Here is a 22240-nt window from a genome sequence, read left to right as displayed (position 1 = left end):
ATAAAAAACACAATTGCAACGATTGTACAATACATTTAGTTCGTCCTTAAAGGAGGGTTAGATCATATGCCGTACATGGTGAGAAAACATTATATTACTTCTTAGCAGTTCATCTGTGAGGCAGACTCTTCTTGGTCTGTCAGAAATCTTTAAGAGTTGGTGGGGAGCATAATGGACATACTTACAGTACTTTATAAGATTCTGTTCCTAGAAGTAATAATACTGTGGTAAATCTACTGGAGCCGAGGGAAAAGTTGTTTTTACTTTTATAATTTTGCTTAAACCCACCCCTGGACTGCATGAATTGTGTACATGTATGTGAATAAATGTAATCACATTTTGGGTGCAAATCCATATGATTTTCCACACAAAATATAGGAGACAGAAGTTTGTTCTTTTTTTTTTTCTTTACAGATGAGACAAATTGTCTCATCTGCAATAAATGATTTATACATTCATCTTCACAAAAGCTCTACACAGAGCTGCAAATGTGCAGAAATTACATCATACCGACCTGGCAAATCAATATGGGCAAAAATGCCAAAGCCAGGAGCTGACAACGGAACTTTTTGGATGTGTGAAGTGTTCACTAAGAAAGTCTTTTACAAGGTAAGTATGGATACATGCAACATACTTCATATTTGTAAGTACATCTGAGCAATCACAGTTAGACTTATTGATCTTATGTTTAATATCTCATTGGTGCAATTCCCTGCATTTGTCACCATAACACTGGGTACGTTTAAATTTAACTGCAAGGCATAAATTAAGGTCTCCTATGTAGATTATGAGCCAGGTTTGACATTAAAATTTGTGTTTTTTTTCCTCTCCTTTTTTGGGTCATCATATTATCTGTCTACTGCAAAGATTCTAATCTGATTTGCTAAAGTAACCTAGAACAGGCAATCTATCCTCATTAAATAAAAAGCTTTCATGGCTTTAATTTGGATAAACTTCTTTTAAAGTGGAAACTACAAAAGTTTCCTTTTTGCCAATCAAAGCAGAAAGTTGGTGGGAAGCTGGGCTGCAGAATAATTTTGTCCATTACAGAGATTTTTTTGGAGATATGTTAAGCTTTATAAAGACACGATGCAACCTAACCCTGCATAATGGCTTCTACTAGCTTTAGCTGTACTGTGAAATATAACAGGGAAGTGTGTTTTTTTAATGTGTGGATACCTTCATGGTATAGGAGGTATAGCTTGATTTGCTAAAGGATAACCTATTATATATTTTATTATATGTACAGACTTCAGAGCATACAGTACTTCAGTTCATTAGTACACATAGCTTAATTATTTTTCCTTCAAGGAGGAGGGATTCACTATCCCAGCTTTTGACTGAAAATGAGACCTCTAGAAAGAGCCGGTGTTGCACAGAGACATTGGGATGACTAATTTGTTCTGTTTGCCAACCTAAAAGCAAACCATGTCTGTCCCAAGATTCAGAAAAATTCCAGTGTATGTTTGTAACTTTACTGCTCTGGTACTAGCAAGATTCGCTCTGAACAACCCAGAATACCAGAGGTTACTAAAAATGAAACTCTTAAAAAAAAAAAATTACCTAAAAATGTTATGTGTGTATAGGTTAAGTCCTTCTGAGAATTCTATTCAAGAGGAAATATCTGCTCTTTGTTGGCAGCCCAGAATCTCTAATCATATGATAACATTTTTTGTGTTTTGTATTCTGAATTTTGCATTTGTCGCTTAGTCAGTCTGTTACCTGTTCAAAATATTCTAAAGAAGGAAAACATTGAAAGCAAAGAAAAGGAAGCAATGTTCTTGATTTGGAAGTGCTCTGATATATGAGAATTTCCTTTTGTAAGTGTGGTACAATTAACCTTAAAAAAGAGAGAACTGCTTGCTTTTGTGAATTTTGATACTGAGGGAAGTGTTTCCTTTGGCAGCTTTCCATGGTGTGCTCATAACTTGCAAAGAAGTGGCCTCCTTTCTTTGTGTGATTGCAGCACATTCAGCATTATAAGCAGCAAAAAGATCTTTGTGTTCTCATTTCTGATATTCAAATGACAGAGCAATTTTTGCTGGCCCAGTAATGGCAAAAGTTTAAACTGTGTAGCCTATGTATGTGTGCATTTTTAAAATGTTAAATGGTTTTATTAGAATAAGTATTTTGTAAATGTAACATTTTCAAAACTTAAACATGTACCTTTTACTACATTTAAGTAGTCAAATTAATATTAAAGTGCTGCAGAATAACATTGGACCTAATTTATTAAAGCTCTCCAAGCCTGGAGAGGATACACTTTTATCAGTGAAGCTTGGTAATCTACCCCGTTGGTTCCTTGAGCTCTGTTTTAAGATTCTTTCCTCTTCCTAACATTCTTGCTACTTAATTTGGGGGGGCAATGCTGCAATGATCCTACTACAGAACATTTAGCTTTGTAATCCTGTAACAATAGGTTGGTCTATTCATTGGCAATATCAGCTGGTATTTATTGCATGATAAAACCAATAATCGAGACATAAGAAATATAAATGCTTTTTTCTATTGATTTTTTTTTTAGATATTTAGTCACATTTATTATATTTAATTTTTGTATTTAATTGTTTACATTTATATTGTGTTTTTTTTGCAGGTAGTTACAGAGCAGTCTCCTACAGAAGTGGATAATTTCATCAAGCCCCCACCACCATTTTTCCCCCCTGGTGCTCCCCCCACTCATCTCCCTCCACCACCGTTATTTCCACCTCCCCCGAATGTCAGCACTGCACCTCCACTAATCCCTCCGCCAGGTAAGACCGACATATACGCCTCTAATGCATATTATAAAGTCACAGATGTTAAAGTAACTGGAGCTATAGATAGCAAGATTCCTGGACGTCAGGTCGGTGCTGTGAACAGCCAGTGATAGAAAATTTTCTGTTGGGTAAACTATTTTCGAAAAAATTTTTATAGCCTATTTTTTTTTTTTTACTTGTATTTACATAGCAGCAATGCAGTGCTTTACAAAGTCCTCACAATCTCATGGACCCACTGTAGTTAACAGTCTAAGGCAAATGGGTGGAGTTTTAACCGTCCTTGCGTGGCTTTCCTCCAGGTACTCCGCTTTACTTCCACATTGCAGTTAGGTAATTGGCTTCCCTTTGTGTGCACCAAATGCTTTGTAAACTGTGAAGCCAGAGTCTGTTCCTATTTTGCCAACTTTGACTTCTTCAGGTACAGGAATATTGGTTTAGACTCCATAGTCATGTGTAAAAGTAGTGGTGACAAAATAGCCCTGCTGCGCAAAGCCTTTACAAAGAACAGAGCTGTAGGAGCAACTCAACCAGTCCATCTACTACAGGTTTCCCTCACAAAATGACAGGAGGGGACAGATGCAGACCAAAGTCTCTGCACAACTTGAGAGAGCAGCAATGGCTGGTCTAATTACAGGAATATTCTTTACAACCGCCAAGTTGAATAATGGATTACTCCAGAGATCTGGCAGAAATACAAAAAGCACACCAAGATCGAGATAAGAATATACATGTCCCCTGTATTTAGAAAAGGTTTTGTTTTATCTTTGGCATTCAGCTTTTACTAAAAAGACACGCTATATTAACTGAAGCATTGTATGCCTATTAACTAGCAAATTCTTGAATTCTTATGTTCATTTGCTAACCTATGCGGCAGATATCACTGGTTGCCATATTTGTGCTAAATATCCATTTAACATTTTGCTGTGTAAAGCAGTTTCCTCTCTTTGATTTTTCTGAAACATGATTGTGTTCAGAAGAAACTCCTTTATGTTCATATTCATGTCAGCACCTTGTGATCTACAGAGCCCTTTGTAGGAGTAGGCTTCCAACGTTCTGCTATCCTATAAATGAGTACAGTACTGCTGTACATCTGCAACAAACCATGCAGGCCTGTGGCTTTGGCTCCCTATGGGCCCTGTTTTATTTGTGCTGCAGCCAGGACTTTATCTTCAAAGCAGTTACAAAAATAGCACTGTGCCATACCACCCCTGTTCAGATGAGGGGAAAGGCACAGTTGTTACCTCATATTAGCTACAAGACTTCGCCAAAAATCAAGAATTGCAAATATAAAACATCCTGTGGAAGTTCTTTGGAAAGCAAAAGCTGCTTTGATGTCCTCATTGTAGACTGTATATTCTTCCTCATTGATTTATTCCAGCAAGGTGACCTAGGGTTTCCATTTAACACCTTCCTTGCCTTGCAAGTTTCTGGGTCACCCAAACTTCTAACATCTGGGCTTTCTTTATATGAGTAGTATAAACATTGTATGCATATTGCTGTGCTGGCAGGAACATGTCTAGCTTTGTAATGTGTGAGCACTGCTCAGATTAAAGCAATAATCGCAACAAACAGTTCCCAGGCTGTATTGCCTGCTCTAATTGTATGATTGTTTTAAAAATGGATGCAGATGTGGCATCTGTACTACAACTTAATGGTATTTTAATAACTTAGTTATCCTCTTTCATATTATCAGAGCATCCACTGGGCATCCCAAGAACCGATTCCTGCTTCAGTCTCTGGAATGTGCTTTTATTCCAGGCTACTTGCAGCCATCAGTGTTATCTTGCCAGCAATTATGTAATGATGGGTACCAAGTGACTATGTAAATTATGCCGTTATTTCCCCTTCTTCTAGGGTCTGGATTGCAGTTATCTTTCTCCATGCAAAAACCATCTAGATATGGTATAGTGGATTTTGCTAATACTAATGAATTTACAGATTTATCTTGATTTGACATGGGAATAGAAGTGGCTGTCGATCATACAGATAAGGGTGACACATAGTGATTGTGTTGTTGACTTGTGAGTGTGTGTGTTGTGTAAGCCAAACCAATCAAGATTCCAAGTATCATTAGTTTACCTGCTATTTTTTTTTTAACATACAGAAATGACAATTAATATGGCCTTTGTGTTGACACTACAATGCAGGTTATTGGCTTTGCAAGTGTTATGAAATGAGAAGGAATAGATAATTGCCTTCATACAGATTGCTGTTTTAGACTGCCGTATCTTTGGATCTTTACTTCATCTACTCTGCTTGCCTGTTTCTGTGCTATTACGTGGGGGAGAAAAATTTCTGCATCGTGATCTTGTATGAATATAGAAGAACACATGGCTATTTATTCTCTTTGTTGCTTTCTACAAATCTTGCTAAATGTTAGCTGCTACTTGCAAAGCTTTCACCTACATTCCCCATACCACATTAATGCTCACTGTGGACCATAGCTTGGATGTCAGTCGGTGGTCATGGTTTCTTTTAAGTAGTGTTTGGGCCATATTGTGGACACATTTGGACAGATTTACCACAGTGGATATATTTCAGATAATCACTTAGTATGATGTTAGCGAGTACACTATTCTTACATATCTGACTAACTTGTGACAGGAGTGAAGCTGAAGTGTATAATGCTTGTGTGTGGACATTGTGACTTTGATTTTCATCAGAGTCAGTGAAAGTGATGGTGGCAGTGTTTAGTATACAACATAGAACCCAAGCTTTCTTTAGATTAGCTAAAAAATACTTTCTCATTTGTTGGGATCTTTTGAGAAGGTCATCTTACATGTTAATTGTTTCAGCTAATTGTTTCAGCAGTAGCAGTAGAGTTATTCTTTAGAAGAAATGTGCACCCACAAAAAGCAGCTACAGCATTGCCAAATAATTTTTGGGGTTTACTATTTTCCTGTTAAGCTTTCAATGAGTTCATCTACTAACAGAGGAAAGGAAGGTTGTGTGCACTGTCATTAATAAAATTACTGGATAGGAAGTTTTTTTTTTGCGTAGTTTTTTTTTTTTTTCTCCAAATCCCATCAATTCCCATTGAAGCTATAAATGTAAGATGTCTCTAATAGCCATGACTGTTTTCATACATGTTGGGGGTATTGAGGCAACACCAGGTCAGTGTAATGGAAAACTTTCTAAGAGACTTCTGAGAAAAGTTTACAGGACATACAAGAAGCAGGTAGAGCCTCTGAGCAATGTGCAGTACATTTTTCACCCTCTCTTGGATGCTTCAACTTATTAGTGACTTAGGCTAAGAATTTCTTCAGACATTTATTTAAGCTCTAAGAAAAGTGGAACATTAATCTGGTAAACTCATGCTGCTTGGAAGATGTTAATATTTTGATTTTATCCTATTCCTAATCCAACCTGATCTTTCATATTGAATCAAGATGTGTTATGTTTTGGCATGTGCATGACTAAACACTGGAAATTGGATACCACTCTGAATTCTGCTGTTTTTATGAAAGCTAACAGTCATATTTCATTAGTAGATGTTAAAGCGCACCTATCATGATGATATGTAATACCCTAAATAGTAGGGACCTAACTAGCTCATCCAGTATGAAATGTCAAACCAGTAGCCAGTTGAGTGATCCGAGAATGTAGCTTTCAGCCTACAAATGAATAATAATATGTAGACAGGCCTCAAAAATGTCTTTTGTTGAAGAGAGAAAATAAGACAAATAGTTTAGTAAATCTCTGCAATATTAAATAAGTTTTGTTAGCACAATACACCTTTATCTGCCATAAATCCATTGTGCTGCTAACTAAATGTTTGAATGACAGCTACTGCAGTAAAATCCCAAGTTACACTGAACAGGAAATTTGGAGCTCCCTGGATTTCTGTGGATTGTTGTTGTATGCGGAGGTCTCCTGCATTTTTTTTTTTTTTAATTATTATTATACAAATGTACAGTTGGACCTGGTTTGTAACAAGCTTCCCATAGTTCAGACCCTAAACTGTACACCCAGTCAAAAACTTGATTGTTGGAGAGTTACTTTATGTTGTGTCTGTTAAAATGTTGTTATCCGGAAAGGAAGCGAGAGCAAATCTCTGACAGAGGTCTAAATCATTCAAAAACCTCACAAGGTTTGTAGGTCTTCTCAATGGTATCCAGAATAAAAAAACAGTTTTAGGCTGGACATACACTTGGTTTCAATGTGACTTTCACCAATTACTGACTGATGGTAAATCAATCACACGTGTTAAACACATTTAGCAGAAACATTTACCTGCAGTAATTGAAATCTATAAAATAAAATCTTGTCATTTCTTGATATAGATGATGCCTCCTCTATGCATTTCACCGGACATTTCTGGTCCATCATATTCAGGAAAAGCATATCATTGGTCAGCTTGAATTTCTTTTGCGCAGTGCCTGTGGTTTAGTGTAAAAGATACACATGCCATGGTATACCATAAATTGCATTTCTAAACTGTCTTGCCTGCTCTTTCTGAAAATGTAGGAAGACTTAAAGCATATTGACATTCCGAGCTCAAGTTGTTCCCTAGTTGCAGCAGGTTTGGCTCTTATTTTGTGCGTTAGTTGATTTCAGCAGAGACATAGTTGGTCCCATTACAGGTATCTGTGTTTGAGGGTGCTTGCTGCTACTATTTCCATGTAAATATTTTTAAGTTATACGAAAGGGCTTGTTTTTTATGCATAGGTGCGCTTTAAAGCCTTGTGGCATTTTCTTGCAGCATGAATCAGAAACGGAGAGGGCTCCACGTAATCCTGTGTAGAATGAACTATATCCAACTATTTCTTTATATCATCAATCAACAGAGGTTCAGGGAAAGCAAATCCAGTTTAAGATGAAATGTAAAATCTACAAAAATGTTTATTGTACATGAATTAAAAAAAATTACCATTATTTTCCTTCTCTTTCTAGGAATACCTATCACAGTGCCTCCACCAGGCAAGTATTTTAATATATAATTTATCTACAGTAACATAATGGTATATTTTTTGTTTAAAAGACGATGTATCATTCAGCTTGCTAGTAACTGTGAAAATGAATGCAGAAGCAATTACAAGGCACATTATAGCATTTATCCTTGTATGATAAAAAATGGTCAGAAAGTTGTTTTCTAATCCATATCCTGCCTGGCTCTTATAATAGGCACATCCCTATTTACAGTTAGATCCATAAATATTAGGACTGAGACAACTTTTTTCTAATTTGGTTCTGTACAATACCACAATTAATTTTAAATGAAACAACTCAGATGCAGTTGAACTGCAGACTTTCAGCGTTAATTCAGTGGGTTGAACAAAAAGATTGCATAAAAATGTGAGGAGCTAAAGCCTTTTTTAACTCAATCACTTCATTTCAGGGGCTTAAAAGTAATTGGACAAATTAAAAAGCTTAAAATAAAATGTTCATTTCTAATACTTGGGTGAAAACCCTTTGCTGCCAATGACAGCCTGTAGTGTTGAACTCATGGACATCACCAGATGCTGGGTTTCCTCCTTTTTATTGCTCTGTCAGGCCTTTACTGCAGTGGCTTTCAGTTGCTGTTTGTCGGCCTTTCTGTCCGAAGTTTAGTCTTCAACAAATTAAATCCATGCTCAATTGGGTTCAGATCAGGAGACTGACATGGCCATTTAAGAATCTTCCACTTCTTTGCTTTAATAAACTCCTGGGTTGCTTTGGCTGTATGTTTTAGGTCATTGTCCATCTGTATTATGAAACGCCTCCCAATCAATGTGACTGCATTTAGCTGGATTTGAGCAGACAGTATGTCTCTGAACACCTCAGAATTCATTCAGCTGCTTCTGTCCTGTGTCACATCATGGATAAACACTAGTGTCCCAGTGCCATGGCAGCCATGCACGTCCAAGCCATCACACTGCCTCCGCCATGTTTTACAGATGATGTGCTATGCTTTGGATCATGAGCTGTTCCACCCCTTCTCTATACTTTTTTTTTTTCCTGCCATCATTCAGGTAAAGGTTGATCTTGGTTTCATCTGTCCAAAGAATGTTTTTCCAGAACTGTGCTGGCTTTTTTAGTTTTTTTTTTTTTTTTTTTTTTTTAGCAAAGTCCAATCTAGCCTTTCTAATATTGGGGCTTATGAGTGGCTTGCACCTTGCAGTGCACCCTCTGTATTTACTTTCATGCAGTCTTCTCTTTATGGTAGACTTGGATATCGATACGCCTACTTCCTGGAGAGTGTTGTTCACTTGGTTGGCTGTTGTGAAGGGGTTTTTCTTCACTCTGGAAATGATTCTGTAATCATCCACCACTGTTGGCTTTCATGGATGTCCAGGTCTTTTGGCAAGTTCACCAGTGCTTTGTTTCTTTCTCGTGATGTACCAAACTGTAGATTGTGCCACTCCTAATATTGTAGCAATTTCTCGGATGGGTTTTTTCTGTTTTAGCAGCTTAAGGATGGCTTGTTTCACCTGCATGGAGAGCTCCTTTGACCGCATGTTGTCTGTTCCCCCCCCCAAATCAACTCCAGGCCTTTTATCTGCCTAATTGATAATGACATAACGAAGGAATTGCCCACACCAGCCCATGACATAGTCTTTGAGTCAATTGTCCAATTACTTTTGTGCCTCTGAAATGAAGGTATTTGAGAAGAATATTCTCTTTTGAGGCAACCTGGACAAAACAGCAGGAGCTCAGTGAATGAGATACTTAAATGGTGAAATTGGGATAAACAACATTTAGAGATGTATACTTGATGCGTCTAACTCAATTTGAAGGTTAAGCACACAGACAGGAACAGTTTTTTTTTTTTTTTTTGTTTTTTTTTGTTTTTTTTTGGTAACCCTTGTTATGACTATGCTTGTTGCAAGAGATATGCTTTGCTGGAAACCTGTTGCCGACATCTATCTGAAAATTCTATCTGCTTGGCTGTCAAACAATCATTCAGGAAATGAGTTTAGAACTGCCTTCTTGTTCTGAGAAAGGGACTCAAAGTAGTTAAGCATTTGGATTGACCTACAGCCCAGGTAGCTATCATTTTTAGAAGGTGAGGTTTGCAGTAGAAGTCTACATGTTTATCGTGGCAGTTTTTTCCTTTTTGGTTGATGGGGGGGGGGGAATCATAGTACCATCCAAATATGTATTTGTATAGCATTTCCTTTGTAATGGTTGTGCTGCTGCCATTTCTGTTGTGCATATCTTGGAGACTAGAGAAGGAAAATAATTAGTTTGGATTCATTCTTGTGGTGAGGTTGTGGTGTGTTTACTACTTTCTTTTGCCAGGAACTGTTTCCTCTCCTAAGCTGCTACATGGTAGCATCTCTCGGTAGCTCCATAGGCAATGAATAGGGGCAGCAGTGACCGGTACTAGTAAGGCTCACTGTTGTCAAATTTGCAGATGCGGCTTCTCTTAAGAGTCAAAGTTTGAGGTTTGGAGCTGCTGGCAAGCTGCCAGCTGCAGGGAGCCTCCGGTCTTGACCTTCCATACTGCTCAAACCAGACACCATGTTGTGTTTAAAAATATAGCAGCTTACATTCCTGAAGGAAAGCAAGACACAGTACAGCAAAACTGAAAGTTTCACTCCGTTAAAAAGTTGCAAAGCTTTGGACCTAAATCGGTGGCTGATTATCTCTGCAAAGATCCTTATCGTGATTGTTGAAATCCTAGCCCTATGGCACCTTGGTCACCATTACAAATATCAGTTAGGTTTTTTTGTATAGTAACTATTTTTCCAGCCTAGCTTGTAGATGACGTGTTCCTTTTACAGTTTGAACCATTTAATATAGCATTCATTTATTCATAGTATTAAAGTTATTAGAAGTGTTTTGAACTGTGATTCTATTTTTTGTCAATTCCAGGTTTTCCCCCTCCACATGGCGGACCACCACCCTCACTGATACCCACCATAGAAAGGTATATATAATTAAGTATCATGAAATAGCCAATATTCTAATTATATTCAGTACTTGATCCTGGTTTCAGAGATGATTGTTACTGATGCCAATCTTCTATTTAACTTTTATTTAACCACCTGGGCGTTACACTGATGTCTAGATTTCTGTACCAAAAGCGATACACTGTTTTTCATGAAATTTTTTTTTTTAAATTGTAGACCTGTAAGTTAGAGAAATATGTCCGAATAGGGTTCTAGTAGATATCATGAATATAAAAAAAAGTTTGAAACACACAATCATGTAAAAAAAATGTACTTTTTATAAAATCCTATCCTATTTTTGTTTATATTGTGGGCTTGTAATTCTTAGGATTAACTCCCGGGTATGATAATTATATTTATTTATTATATTATAATCATAAATTATAATATAATACATAATTATAAATAATAATTTTAAAAAATAATGAAATAATAGACAACAATGTAATCTAACAATAAAATATAAAATTAAAAATGTACTTTTATTTTTATTTCATTTTGTGTGGTGTTTTTGTACTGTAAAAACCATTTAAAAGCAGATTACATTGTAATCTGCTTTTAAATTTCCCTCCCAGATACACCCCCATACATCACCAATCACATCACCCGGAAGATGACTCATCCTCCGGAGTGGTATGAGGGGGGGATTTTCCTGCGTACTCACAGAGACAGAGACCCTGCTGCTTGTATCTCCAGAGAGATGCACAGCACAATACAGGATTTCTGCATTGTGCTTCACATCTCGCTGCAGATGCCAGCAGCAATAGCAAATTTTTTATTGCTGCTGGAGGAGCTGCGGGGACGGGGTAAGTATTTGATTTCAGTTGTAATCCGATTGTCATTGACAATCGGATTGCAATATAACGTTTGTTTACATTTTTAACCACCTGGTGAGAAAAGTTCGGGTTTAACACTTTTTGCAAGTGTTTTTACCCTGAACATGGTCGGGATTAACGGCCAGGTGGTTAAAGCCTAGAATTGTGTTGCGTAAATACAAATATAGCTGTGATTAGATTGATTTAGTTCAGAGATTTATATTATTCAAAGACAAATTCATAATATATTGGGGAATACTGAAGTGGCATTGTTTAATGAAGACGCCACTGAGTGATTTGTCCATTGAAAACGTACAAAGAATTATGGCAGTGCTGTGGTTGTGTGAAGGTTAGTTGTATCATGTGCACCATTGTGTGTATTTGGTGGAGGCATGATCTTATATTTCCATATGGCGATTCCTGGCCAACAGCACTGTTACTTGAATTACTTACTTGAATGAGGTATGTATGTGGTGGGAAAATGTCTCCAGAAATATTTTCCTATGGTAATTCTTGGCTACAATACTCTGGATGAAGGTTAAGTGAATGTCATGTACTATTGTGTGAATGTGGTAGGACATGGTCTCAGAAACATTTCCATACAGTAGTTTTTGGCTGACCGTACTGTTTGTCAAGGTTAACTGAATGATGTAAACTGTTTTATGAGTGTGGTGGTGGCGGCATGCTCTCCAAAATGTATTTCTATATGGTGATTATTGCTTGGCTGTGTATTTTGCAAAGGATCCCCTACAGTGCACAGTCCATGTCATTAGTTATTCAAGAATGATTGTATTACCATTACACAGAGCTTTGCTCTTGCTGGCCTTCTTGAATAGTCCAGTGGTGAAATATTTGTGTTTAGGTAGTGGTTTAGATTCTATCAATTTTTAACTTATACTCTAAAAGTGGCAGCTGATAAGTGTTGCATGTTTAATTCAGATCATCAGTTCGGTACATGTAGGTTGCTGTTTTACATTTATGAAGTGAGACTTGCAAAGGTATGTTATAGAATGCAGAGCAAAGGGGAGGTGTTCCCGACCTTAACAGTTACTTACATTTCCGGAATCGCAATAGAAAAACATGTGACCGCTGGATTCATTCTGCTGTCAGTGGAATGAGAAGCATGGTGATGGCTTATGTTTTCCTGCCAATGTAAAAGCAAAACAGATGTTAATGGGTATTGGTGAAGAAATTGGGATAGGCACCAATAATCTGATTTAGATCGGCTGCTGAAAGCTCACAATAAAGTGAGTGCCGCTTACACTTTCCATGTTCTCTGGAACAGGATACAGACTCCCATGATAGGAGCGTTATGGTGAGAGCGAATAGTAAAGCCAGAAAACATTGAAAAGTAGAATTTCTGCTATTTTCACCACTGTTTATTATTGACATCAGCGCCAGTCTTTAGAGTGTTTGCTGACAGTACTTGAGCTGTTTCTGTATCTTCTTTTCAGCTTTGTTACATACAGGAGACACCTGGTTTCTGAATTATCTGGATTTGTACAATTTTCTAAGCAGACGTTATGTGCTATAAAGTGTAAAATATAAGGGGGGTTTGGCATAGTGTCACAAAGTAATGTAAAAGGTGGTTGCTTTTCAAAGATATATCCCAATATCAGGATTTCAATTTTTTTGGGCAGTAAAATCCAATAATTTAGGCAACCATGTGCAGGAGGAGGAGGTTTCCTTCCTCGTTGTACACTTGGGAGGTACATATCTGCTCCACATAATTTTCACGAATGAAATGCATGTTTCCGTTGTACATCTTGTAGCCCTAAGGTTGTAAGTATGTGGGCTGTTAGCATTGTACGGTATTTTAAAGTACTATCCACAGGTGGATACATAGCTTTGCTTTAAATAAAACGCATACAGCACTTCAGTATATGTGTATATCACCATTTTAAAGACTGTATTAGACATAAGGCAGGGATATAGATTTATTAATCTTTTTCTTTTTTCTTTTAGTGGTCACTCATCTGGGTATGATGGACGGTCAACCCCTGCTTTCCCATATGGTAGCGGTAAGCAAGCATTTTTCTTTCCCCAGTGATAAATAATAAATCTTTATGCGATCATGGTTCTGGTTTGGGAGCGGGGGTTATGCCCGGTTAACTACTTAATCATCTGGTGGTGCTTGGAATAATGGATCATGTGACTTCTTTTCTTCCTATGTGATGGAGCTGGTACTTGCCATTTGGCTGTTTATCGCCTGCCATGTGGACTTATAGGGGAAATCCTTTGCTCTGTGTATGTTTGGTCTGTAATCTACCCAGATCATGCACAAGTCTTATTTTCTTCATTGCCTTGACAAACATAGCTGCACTTTCCTTTGCCCTGAGTGAACAAAGCAAATTTTACTTCTAAGGTGAACACAGAATTTGTATTGTGCTTACGACCCAATGACACAAGTTTACATGCATTTTTTATTGCATTTGATTCATATGCGTATTGTTTATTTTCCACAGCAGGAGCCAAAATGCTTTGTTTCACCCCTAATACACATCATAATGCATTGAACTGATTCTAAGTGTTATAATACTAACTAGTGCCCTCCAATGGAGCATGTTAGTATGAACTGGTACAACTGTAATGACAGGTTTACTTGTCCTTTTATCAAGGCTTCTTTAAGTATTGCATAGCAACACAAGTGGCTTGAATGACCTTTCCTGTTCACTAAAATGTATAAAATACAATTTCAAGTTAACTGTACCACAATGCATGGAATATTGTTGCTTGTATTGAATGTACCTCTAAGTTGTTCCTGGACTGGACCAAGACTTGCCTAAGAGTGGGGGAAGTGTGAGCTTGAAGTCTTTTATACAGCCACAACTTAAGATCCTGAATCCTTCACAGGCACAAATAAATTTATTGGATAAAAATGCAAGGCCCTTTAGAATGCATGCATTTTCCCACAAAGTGCTTGACGGCATGCAGTTATTGAACAATAAAATATTTTCTGGATTATTGTAAAGTGTAAAATAAAAATAAAAAAATCCATTCCATTATTTAGCTTAACTGTACAGGAGCAAACTTGATTTTCATTTCAGCTAAAAGAAGCAAACCTGTGTATCACCATAGTATTGTATGCATGCAATATGGTAGCATTCACAATATGGAATGGCCTTCAATAATTAAAGATGATTATGGCAGTATCCTCTATTCTATTCTTGTACAAATTTTCTATGTATTTGTATTTTTATATTTTCTATTTTTGTACAAGCCTTATTACCTCTGCCCACCCTATACTGGTGTAATTGACATATGACCTTCTCCATGTTTTGATATGTATTAGATAAGTTCTAGGGTCCTTTTTTGTTTACTGTGTATTATTTTTCATATGGGTACAGTATATATTTCCACTGTGTATCTTGCGTGTGTTATCGTGCAGCTGAATATACACTGAATATACAGATTAATAATGCAATTATATGTGATTATTAGCTCTGAAACTGCCCCTACTGCTTTGCATAAGCTAATAGTGACCATATGGGCAGGAAATTGTAGCTTTGTTTTTCACGGGAAAACGGCATTCTCTTACTTTAGTAAGTGTAATTTTTATATGATCTGACGTAAAGGAATGGCTGAGTCACTTGTACCAAAGAAAGAGATGTATGACTGGTCAGCAGTTAGAATGAGTATAAGCTAAAAACAAGTTCTAGACATAATAAGCTACAAATGATAAATTTCACTATTTCATATATTCAGAATAGCTTTGAATAGTAAGCAGAAAATGTGCAGAAAAGCGTCCAACTTGTTGAGCAATGTTGTTAAATTGCCACCAGCTGCCTCCGCTTTGTTTTTTCCCGAGATCTCGGAAAGCTCTTTATCTGGCCTCTTTCTTGAGTGCTCTGGGTGTCATTGGTTTAAGGGAGTAAATCAGGCTAAGAACACTGATGCTGTCTACATTGTCCTTGCTGAAGGGGAGATAAGTACAAATTAAACTCTGAGCACTCACAGCTTCCAGCACAAGGCTTGTGTACGATATATTTCCTATCACTTGTTTACAACCAAATAAAATGTTGGTGCTTTTATGATTTAAATTATGCAATTGTATTGGGATAAATCTCCTGCCTTCTTTTACTTCCTTTTTTTCTTTATATACAGTAAAGGCATTAGCAGGCCCTATCTTAGTAACTCTTACAAAATAAGCATTCTGATAAATATACGATAAGCATAGATGTTAAACATGTGATTGCAGTAGACATGCAAGTAATTAATTCCCAGTTATGGAACTTTAACTTCAAAATTATGTACAGACTTGTGGGTGAAGAAGCTTGCTGCAAAATTTGGGCTTGGTGGTGAGATCTAAAAAAAAAATCTTTAAAGCGGCACTAAAGTTGCATGCCTAAAACTACCTGATCAGGCAGGTCATTATTGCAGAACGGGACAGGATAAGTCCCTTCTGCAGTAATCCCTACTACCCTGCCGGATTGCTTTGGGTATCTGGCAAGAAGCTGAGCAGCTTGATCTTTGATTTCCAGGATACCCAGCATTCCTCTGTGTATGCCGTGAATGAATGAACTCCTGCGCAAGTGTTTCTTCAACCCAACATAGCTAATCAAGATGGCCACAGATCACAGGAAATGTCAGCGCCCTGTGAGGGAACAAGGACAGGTGAAAAATGTTGTTTCAAAACAAAACCGGAAAATTTTTTAGGGACTTTTTAGGCATGATTCTACTTAATGGTTACAATGAACATTCACTATTAAAATTCTAAAATCTATTTATTTATGACAATTTTAAATCCGTAAGATTCACATCAATCTAAGGTTTAACAAAATATGTACATTTACAAGTGGTTTCTTTATACTGCTGTTCTATGCATTGTGCAGGACAATGTCCAGTTCCTCAGGAACACAGAAACATCCTCAATCTGTATGTGTAGATTAATAGAGCAGTATTCACAAGGTGTGGTATGGAAGACAAGCTATCCTAACGTCAATAAGGCCACTTTGGTAGTGATGCAAAGAATTTGTTCTCCTGAAAGTTCTAAACATCTCCGTAGTGAGCAGACACCCATGCAGTGGATGGTAGGATAATGGAGCTCCTATTAGAAATCTGCTAATGAAGTTAGGAACTAAAACATTGTGGAAAGTACAATTTTTGGAGCTTTCAGGAGCACAACTAAAATCATTGCTCACTCTTGACAAGTTCTTTGCATAACTACCAAACTGGTCTTATTGACGCCAGGATAGCTTATCTTCCATATCTTGCCTTGTGAGAACTGCTCTAATAATCTACACATACTGACTAGGGACGTCTCTGTTTTCCTAAAGCAGTGGACATTGTTACACGAAACGCGTAGAACAGCAAAATTATCTTGGAAATGTTCAGTTCTGTTAAACATAAAATTGATGGGAATCTTATGGATTTTTAGAATTGTATTGGTGACTTTTCATTGTAACCATTATATAGATTTTTATGCCTAAAAAGTCCTAAAGAAAACTTTCTGGTTTTGTTTTGATGCTGTTCAGTAATAAGGATGTGTCAAAAGTGGATTTTTTTTTACCATAGGGAATGTACAATAGGCAATATAAATTAGCGAATAATGCAGTGTTTAGTTACTTTAAATTGATGTCATTTTTGCTATAAATCCCAAATTACCATTTGTAGATTGAAATGTTGTGAGAGTTAGTTTGAGTTATTTTGAGTTAATTTACTTACAGAATGGTGTCTATTAGTACATAAAATATATGCACTTTTTTATGTAATAAATGTATGAACAAGTGACTTCTATAATGGTACTCTACTGAATCTGGACTCTCAAGGAAATAGCTATACTTAGAATTAAAAAAAGATAATTACTGTTTTACCCACTAATATATTTACCCCTTCTCCACAACCTAGCAAGGAGGCTGATGCTAATCCCCTTCTGTACCTTGATGTGTAAGGGACAGGTCTCCATTCTACTAACTGGGGAATAATAAATATCTCCACACCAATGAGGGCTTCTCTTTACACTTCTGTAAGCCCAATATGACACCTTCTGCATCTTCTTCAGTGTTTGAATGATAATATATCAGCAGTGCTGCTCGGTGAAATCTTACTGGTGTGGGAAACATTGCCATCCATCCTGATTTCTGACATGCAGAGCATTCTATGATTTTTTCTTACTGCTTATCTTAGCAGTAATTAATATTGCTAATGATTTTTGAAGCACTACAATAATAGACTGATGTTTTTTTTTCTACTATATTTTTTTGCAATTACTAATTAGTTGTGTGTTAAGATTGACATTTAAAAACCTATAACCTTGGCTTCCCAATAGCATACCACAGAGGCCAAAGTATTCTTCTTATAGCATGGCAAATTATGGTGGCATAAAAGTAAAAATAATTACCTGGATTTCCAAATTAAAAACAGCAAACTTGAAACCATTACAATGAAAGCTGACTCCTAGATTGAAACAAATCTATTAGATTGCATATTACATGTAAATCCCCACAAGACACTGCACATCTTGTTGACATCATGACAAGTCAAGGAAATTAGTGGGCCTGCAAATCCAGCTGCTTCTTGCTCTTTCTGGCTCTTTTCCCTGTGTGGGGAATTTGTCTGTTGGCAGACATACTCTATAGGATATGAAACGCCGATTTAACCCTTAGAAGTCATACTGATTAGGTGTAAATTTTACAAATTTAGGATGTGGGGTTCTCATATTACCATACACTAGTTAGTGTCTTTGTATTGGGGTTTGCATCTATCCTTTCTAAGGAAAGAACACATTTTATTTATGGTGTAAGGGTGGCTGGTAGTAAATAGACCGGCTCCAGCTGGGATTTGGGGCTATGCTAGAGATTCATTGACAGCAGCACTGTCCTACAGGAGAACATTCCACCCAGCTCTATGTAACTGCTCCCTCACTGACCCCAAATGCTGTACAATCATGATGAGCGTTAACAATAGGACATCAATGTCACTGGCCTTACTGACAAGAAACATTCCATAGATACTAGCATGAAGTTCTGACACTGGTCCATTTGATGTGGTCCTTGTTCTACTAATTACTTTTTTGTTGATCCTCTGTAATGGTTTTTCTTATACTTTGCTTATCGTATAAAAATGTATTTTAAATAAATGGGTCATCCTTAATTAGCTGCACCTATCAAATCCTGTGCATTAAAACTGTAATATAATGGTTGCAACGGGTTGCTTGGTTTATTAACACAATCTTGTAAATGGTTACATCTGCCATGTATTTTTTTCCCTTGAAGTAGATGGACACAGCAGTCTAGTGATAGATTACCACGACAGAACCACTCACTGTAGGAAGTTTGGCCATTTTGCAAAGTAATAAATAAAAGTAAAAGTAGCTACATTGTTTTGTGACAGAAATCCTTCTGTATAATAAAATATCTCACAGTTTAGTTATTTTACGGTTAATGGCACGGCTGGACTTTTTCCCAGTCTTCGCTTGGCGCTGGTCCTCTAACTGATTAATATTAGCTCAATGAATCTAAGCAGAAATAAATTGCCCATGCTTATATGATTATTTTTGTACAGGGTTTGTGTGCTATGTTGATTAGGTGTATTGGATATATATAAATGTTTTGTGATAACACATTGCTGTACTCCACTTATATTTTACCACCTGAAGCAACATAAAACCAATGTTTAATAGTCGTTTTTCAGCGCGTGGTGCTAATAAAATATTCACTGTTTTGCAAAGGCCAATTGTGTTAGGGGTAAGGTTTTCTTTGTATCTCATTTAAGTTTGGTAGTCCCTTTGTATCGTTCTGCACCTATTTGTACTTATGAGAAATTGTATTTTTTGTTAAAGGCTAAAAAGCTTTATAAAAGTTTTTTTCTTTATATTTCCATATAGTGTCCTTCCCACACATGCCTGGTTCTGGAGGACCATGGTCCAGTATGGTAGAGACGTCTAAACCATGGGACTACTATCCTCGCAGAGACAAAGAAAGAGATCGCGACAGAGAGCGAGACCGTGACAGAGAGCGAGATAGGGACCGAGAACGAGAGCGTCCACGAGAGAGGGATCGTGACCGAGACAGAGATCGCGATCATAGCCCCAGTGTGGGAGCCTACAACAGGTAAAGTTCTTTTATTTATCTAGCCCGGCGGTCGCCAACCTTTCAGACCTCACGGACCACTAAATTTATCATTTTAAATCCCACGGACCATTAATATGATTTTTTAAAAAAGATAAATACATTTGTAAAATAATCTTCCTAAAGGCGTCTGACAAGTACTGTGGGGGCTCCGATTCATTGATCAGCTCACGGTTAAGTGAAGTATTACTAATGTTACTATTATCATTAGTTGCATTATGTTTGGTATTTCTAAAGAAATGCAAAATATTCATTTGCTTTTTCTCACTCGTTATGGGTTTATTTCATTCGAATCCTAAGACCAAACAAGAAATGATAGTTATCAAAGTCAACCTTATTGATGCCATTAAATATAACCATTAAAGAAAATGCACAGTTAAGGTCATACTTACCTAAAAGAGCATCTGAGAAATAAACAAATAAAATAAAACAATCGGATAAGAATCGGTATTCACAGAGCGGGGGTGACTGTTGTAAAGGTGGAAACAATATTGAAGCGTATGGCTCGGTAATGGTTCCCTCATACAACTTAAGAATACCCTGACGTCACGCTGCACCTCCCTTGTTTTTCTGTCTCTAGTACAATTTGTTAATGTAGTGCAATATAAAGGCGAAAATTGTCATTCGGAATATAAAAATTTATTAGAGTAATATTTTTGTTTTATTAATGAAATCTAAAAATTGCAAATAATGTACAAATTTTTTTGTGGACCACCAAAAAGTCCACCGACCACTGGGTGGTAACAGCTGATCTAGCCGATTTTATTACAAAAACACCATAAATGGCAACAATGTGTGTGTTTCTCTTTCCTGCGAGTAAATAAAGTATATTCTCTTAACAGAGCTTAACAGAGACAAAGAACTCCAGTCAGGGTTATTGTAGCTTATTGTTCTTACAGCATGTTTCCTGCTGAACTTTATAACCATTTCTGACAGCATTAAATGCATAAATATTTGTAGGAATTTTTAAAAGATTGCTTTAAATTATGCCATACATGTTTTAAGCTATTTATTTTCCTAATAAAGCTAAAATTCAAAGCGAAATTAAAGTTCTAGGTTTAGGAATCCATGATCAGGCAGATAATTATTGCAGGAAGGGACAGACTATGTCCATTCGGCAACTTATCCTCATATCTGCCAGATCTCTTCAGGTACCTAGCAAAAATCTGAACAGTGCACGCGCAGTCTCCTATAGTTGCCAGTATACCTGGCAATCTTAGCTTCCCTTTCGCATGCCCAAAACAAATGAACTCCCACGCACATGCACAAGAGTTTCACCGTCCTGGCCCAGCCAATCGACATGTCTGTAGATCTTGGGCAGGAAGAGAAGATGATGGCGGCACCCTGAAAAGCAACACTGGGATGGGTTAGTAACACGGGTTTAGTTCTGCTTAAAACTCCCACTCCCCTTCCCCAAATGTCTTTGCTAGGTAAAGAACTTGCTTTAACAAGGCAAATTATTATTATTATTATACAGTATTTATATAGCGCCATCAAATTATGCAGGCCTCTACAAAGTCCATAGTTGTGTCACTAACTGTCCCTCAAAGGAGCTCACAATCTAATGTCCCTACTATAGTCATATGTCATTAATGTAGTCTAGGTCAATTTAGGGGGAAGCCAATGAACCCAACGGCATGTTTTTGGGATGTGGGAGGAAACCGGTGTACCCGGAGGAAACCCATGCAGACACGGCCAGAACCTGCAAACTCCATGCAGATAGTGTCCTGGGTGGGATTCGAACCTGGGACCTACCACTGCAAGGGCCAGAGTGCTAACCCCTGAGCCACCGTGCTGCCCCACCAAGGCAAATCGTTTACTATGTTTTTTCTGCTGTTGGGTCAAATGTGGTCAGTCTTTTCTGTTCAACTGTGTCTTAGTTGATTCTAATTAAACTTAAATGAGCAGCCAATATTGCAATGAGTTGTCTGCTGGTATATATAAACAAATTCATTTATTTTTGGTAATTTTAGCCTGAAACATTTCTTCAAATCTCTTTTGGAGTGAATCTGTACTCAAACACAAGTTCCTGCACATATGTTTTATTGGGTCTTGTGAGCCCTTAACATGGATTATCTTAATAAAAATTCACTAACTTATAGTAGGAAGCCACTTTTCCCCCAACCTGCCCTAATATAAGACCTACCCCGAAAATAAGACCTAGTGTGTTTTTGGAAGCCCAAAAAAATATAAGACAGTGTCTTATTTTCGGGGAAACACGGTATGTGCCCACTAAAACTGTGGAATGGGGCATGATCTGCCAAAGACATGGAGTTAGCATATTCAACATATTCGGAATTTTGGCACAAGAGTTGTCAATTTAGCATGCTAACCACAAAGCTTAAAAACAAAATTATTATTTGGTTATATTTGAATGAATTATAAAAAAGTATTTCATTAGAGGAATGTTTTATCATAATTTGCTGGTTCGCTCTTCTTGTTACGTGACAGATGTTCTTTATCTTGAAGTATGCTAGAGTAGAGTGACTTAGCCAAAACAACACGATGGATAACAAAATTACATATGGAAATAATCATGTTGGTCATATGATTATGAATTTTTTGTTATGATCATGGTAAGTATGTTTTCTGTGCAGCAGCATTACCTTGAGGACAGCAGAGAGATTTCATGTGCTAGGCCAGCCTCTACCCAGAATCCCTCCCTTTCACAAAGATTGCAGAGACGGCTTCTTCACACCCCTTCCCCCTTACTTTTTACCCTG

General features: G+C 37.2%; 1 protein-coding gene across 3 annotated transcripts in view; it reads left to right on the top strand.

The window, feature by feature from the left end:
* The window catches only part of FIP1L1 (factor interacting with PAPOLA and CPSF1), a 37351-nt gene that overhangs the window by 7882 nt on the left and 7229 nt on the right, over positions 1-22240 (top strand). For 2 of the 3 annotated variants that reach the window (XM_072406243.1, XM_072406242.1), the window contains exons 10-15: positions 2597-2753; positions 4614-4661; positions 7653-7679; positions 10557-10611; positions 13414-13469; positions 19274-19499. In XM_072406243.1, the coding sequence (XP_072262344.1) occupies positions 2597-2753; positions 4614-4661; positions 7653-7679; positions 10557-10611; positions 13414-13469; positions 19274-19499 (569 nt within the window). The remainder of the gene's footprint in view (positions 1-2596; positions 2754-4613; positions 4662-7652; positions 7680-10556; positions 10612-13413; positions 13470-19273; positions 19500-22240) is intronic. The other variant, XM_072406244.1, reaches the window with a different exon arrangement.

Source organism: Pyxicephalus adspersus, chromosome 3 (assembly GCF_032062135.1).
Source record: "Pyxicephalus adspersus chromosome 3, UCB_Pads_2.0, whole genome shotgun sequence".
Lineage (NCBI taxonomy): Eukaryota > Metazoa > Chordata > Amphibia > Anura > Pyxicephalidae > Pyxicephalus > Pyxicephalus adspersus.
This window is presented reverse-complemented; position numbering and strand designations above follow the sequence as displayed.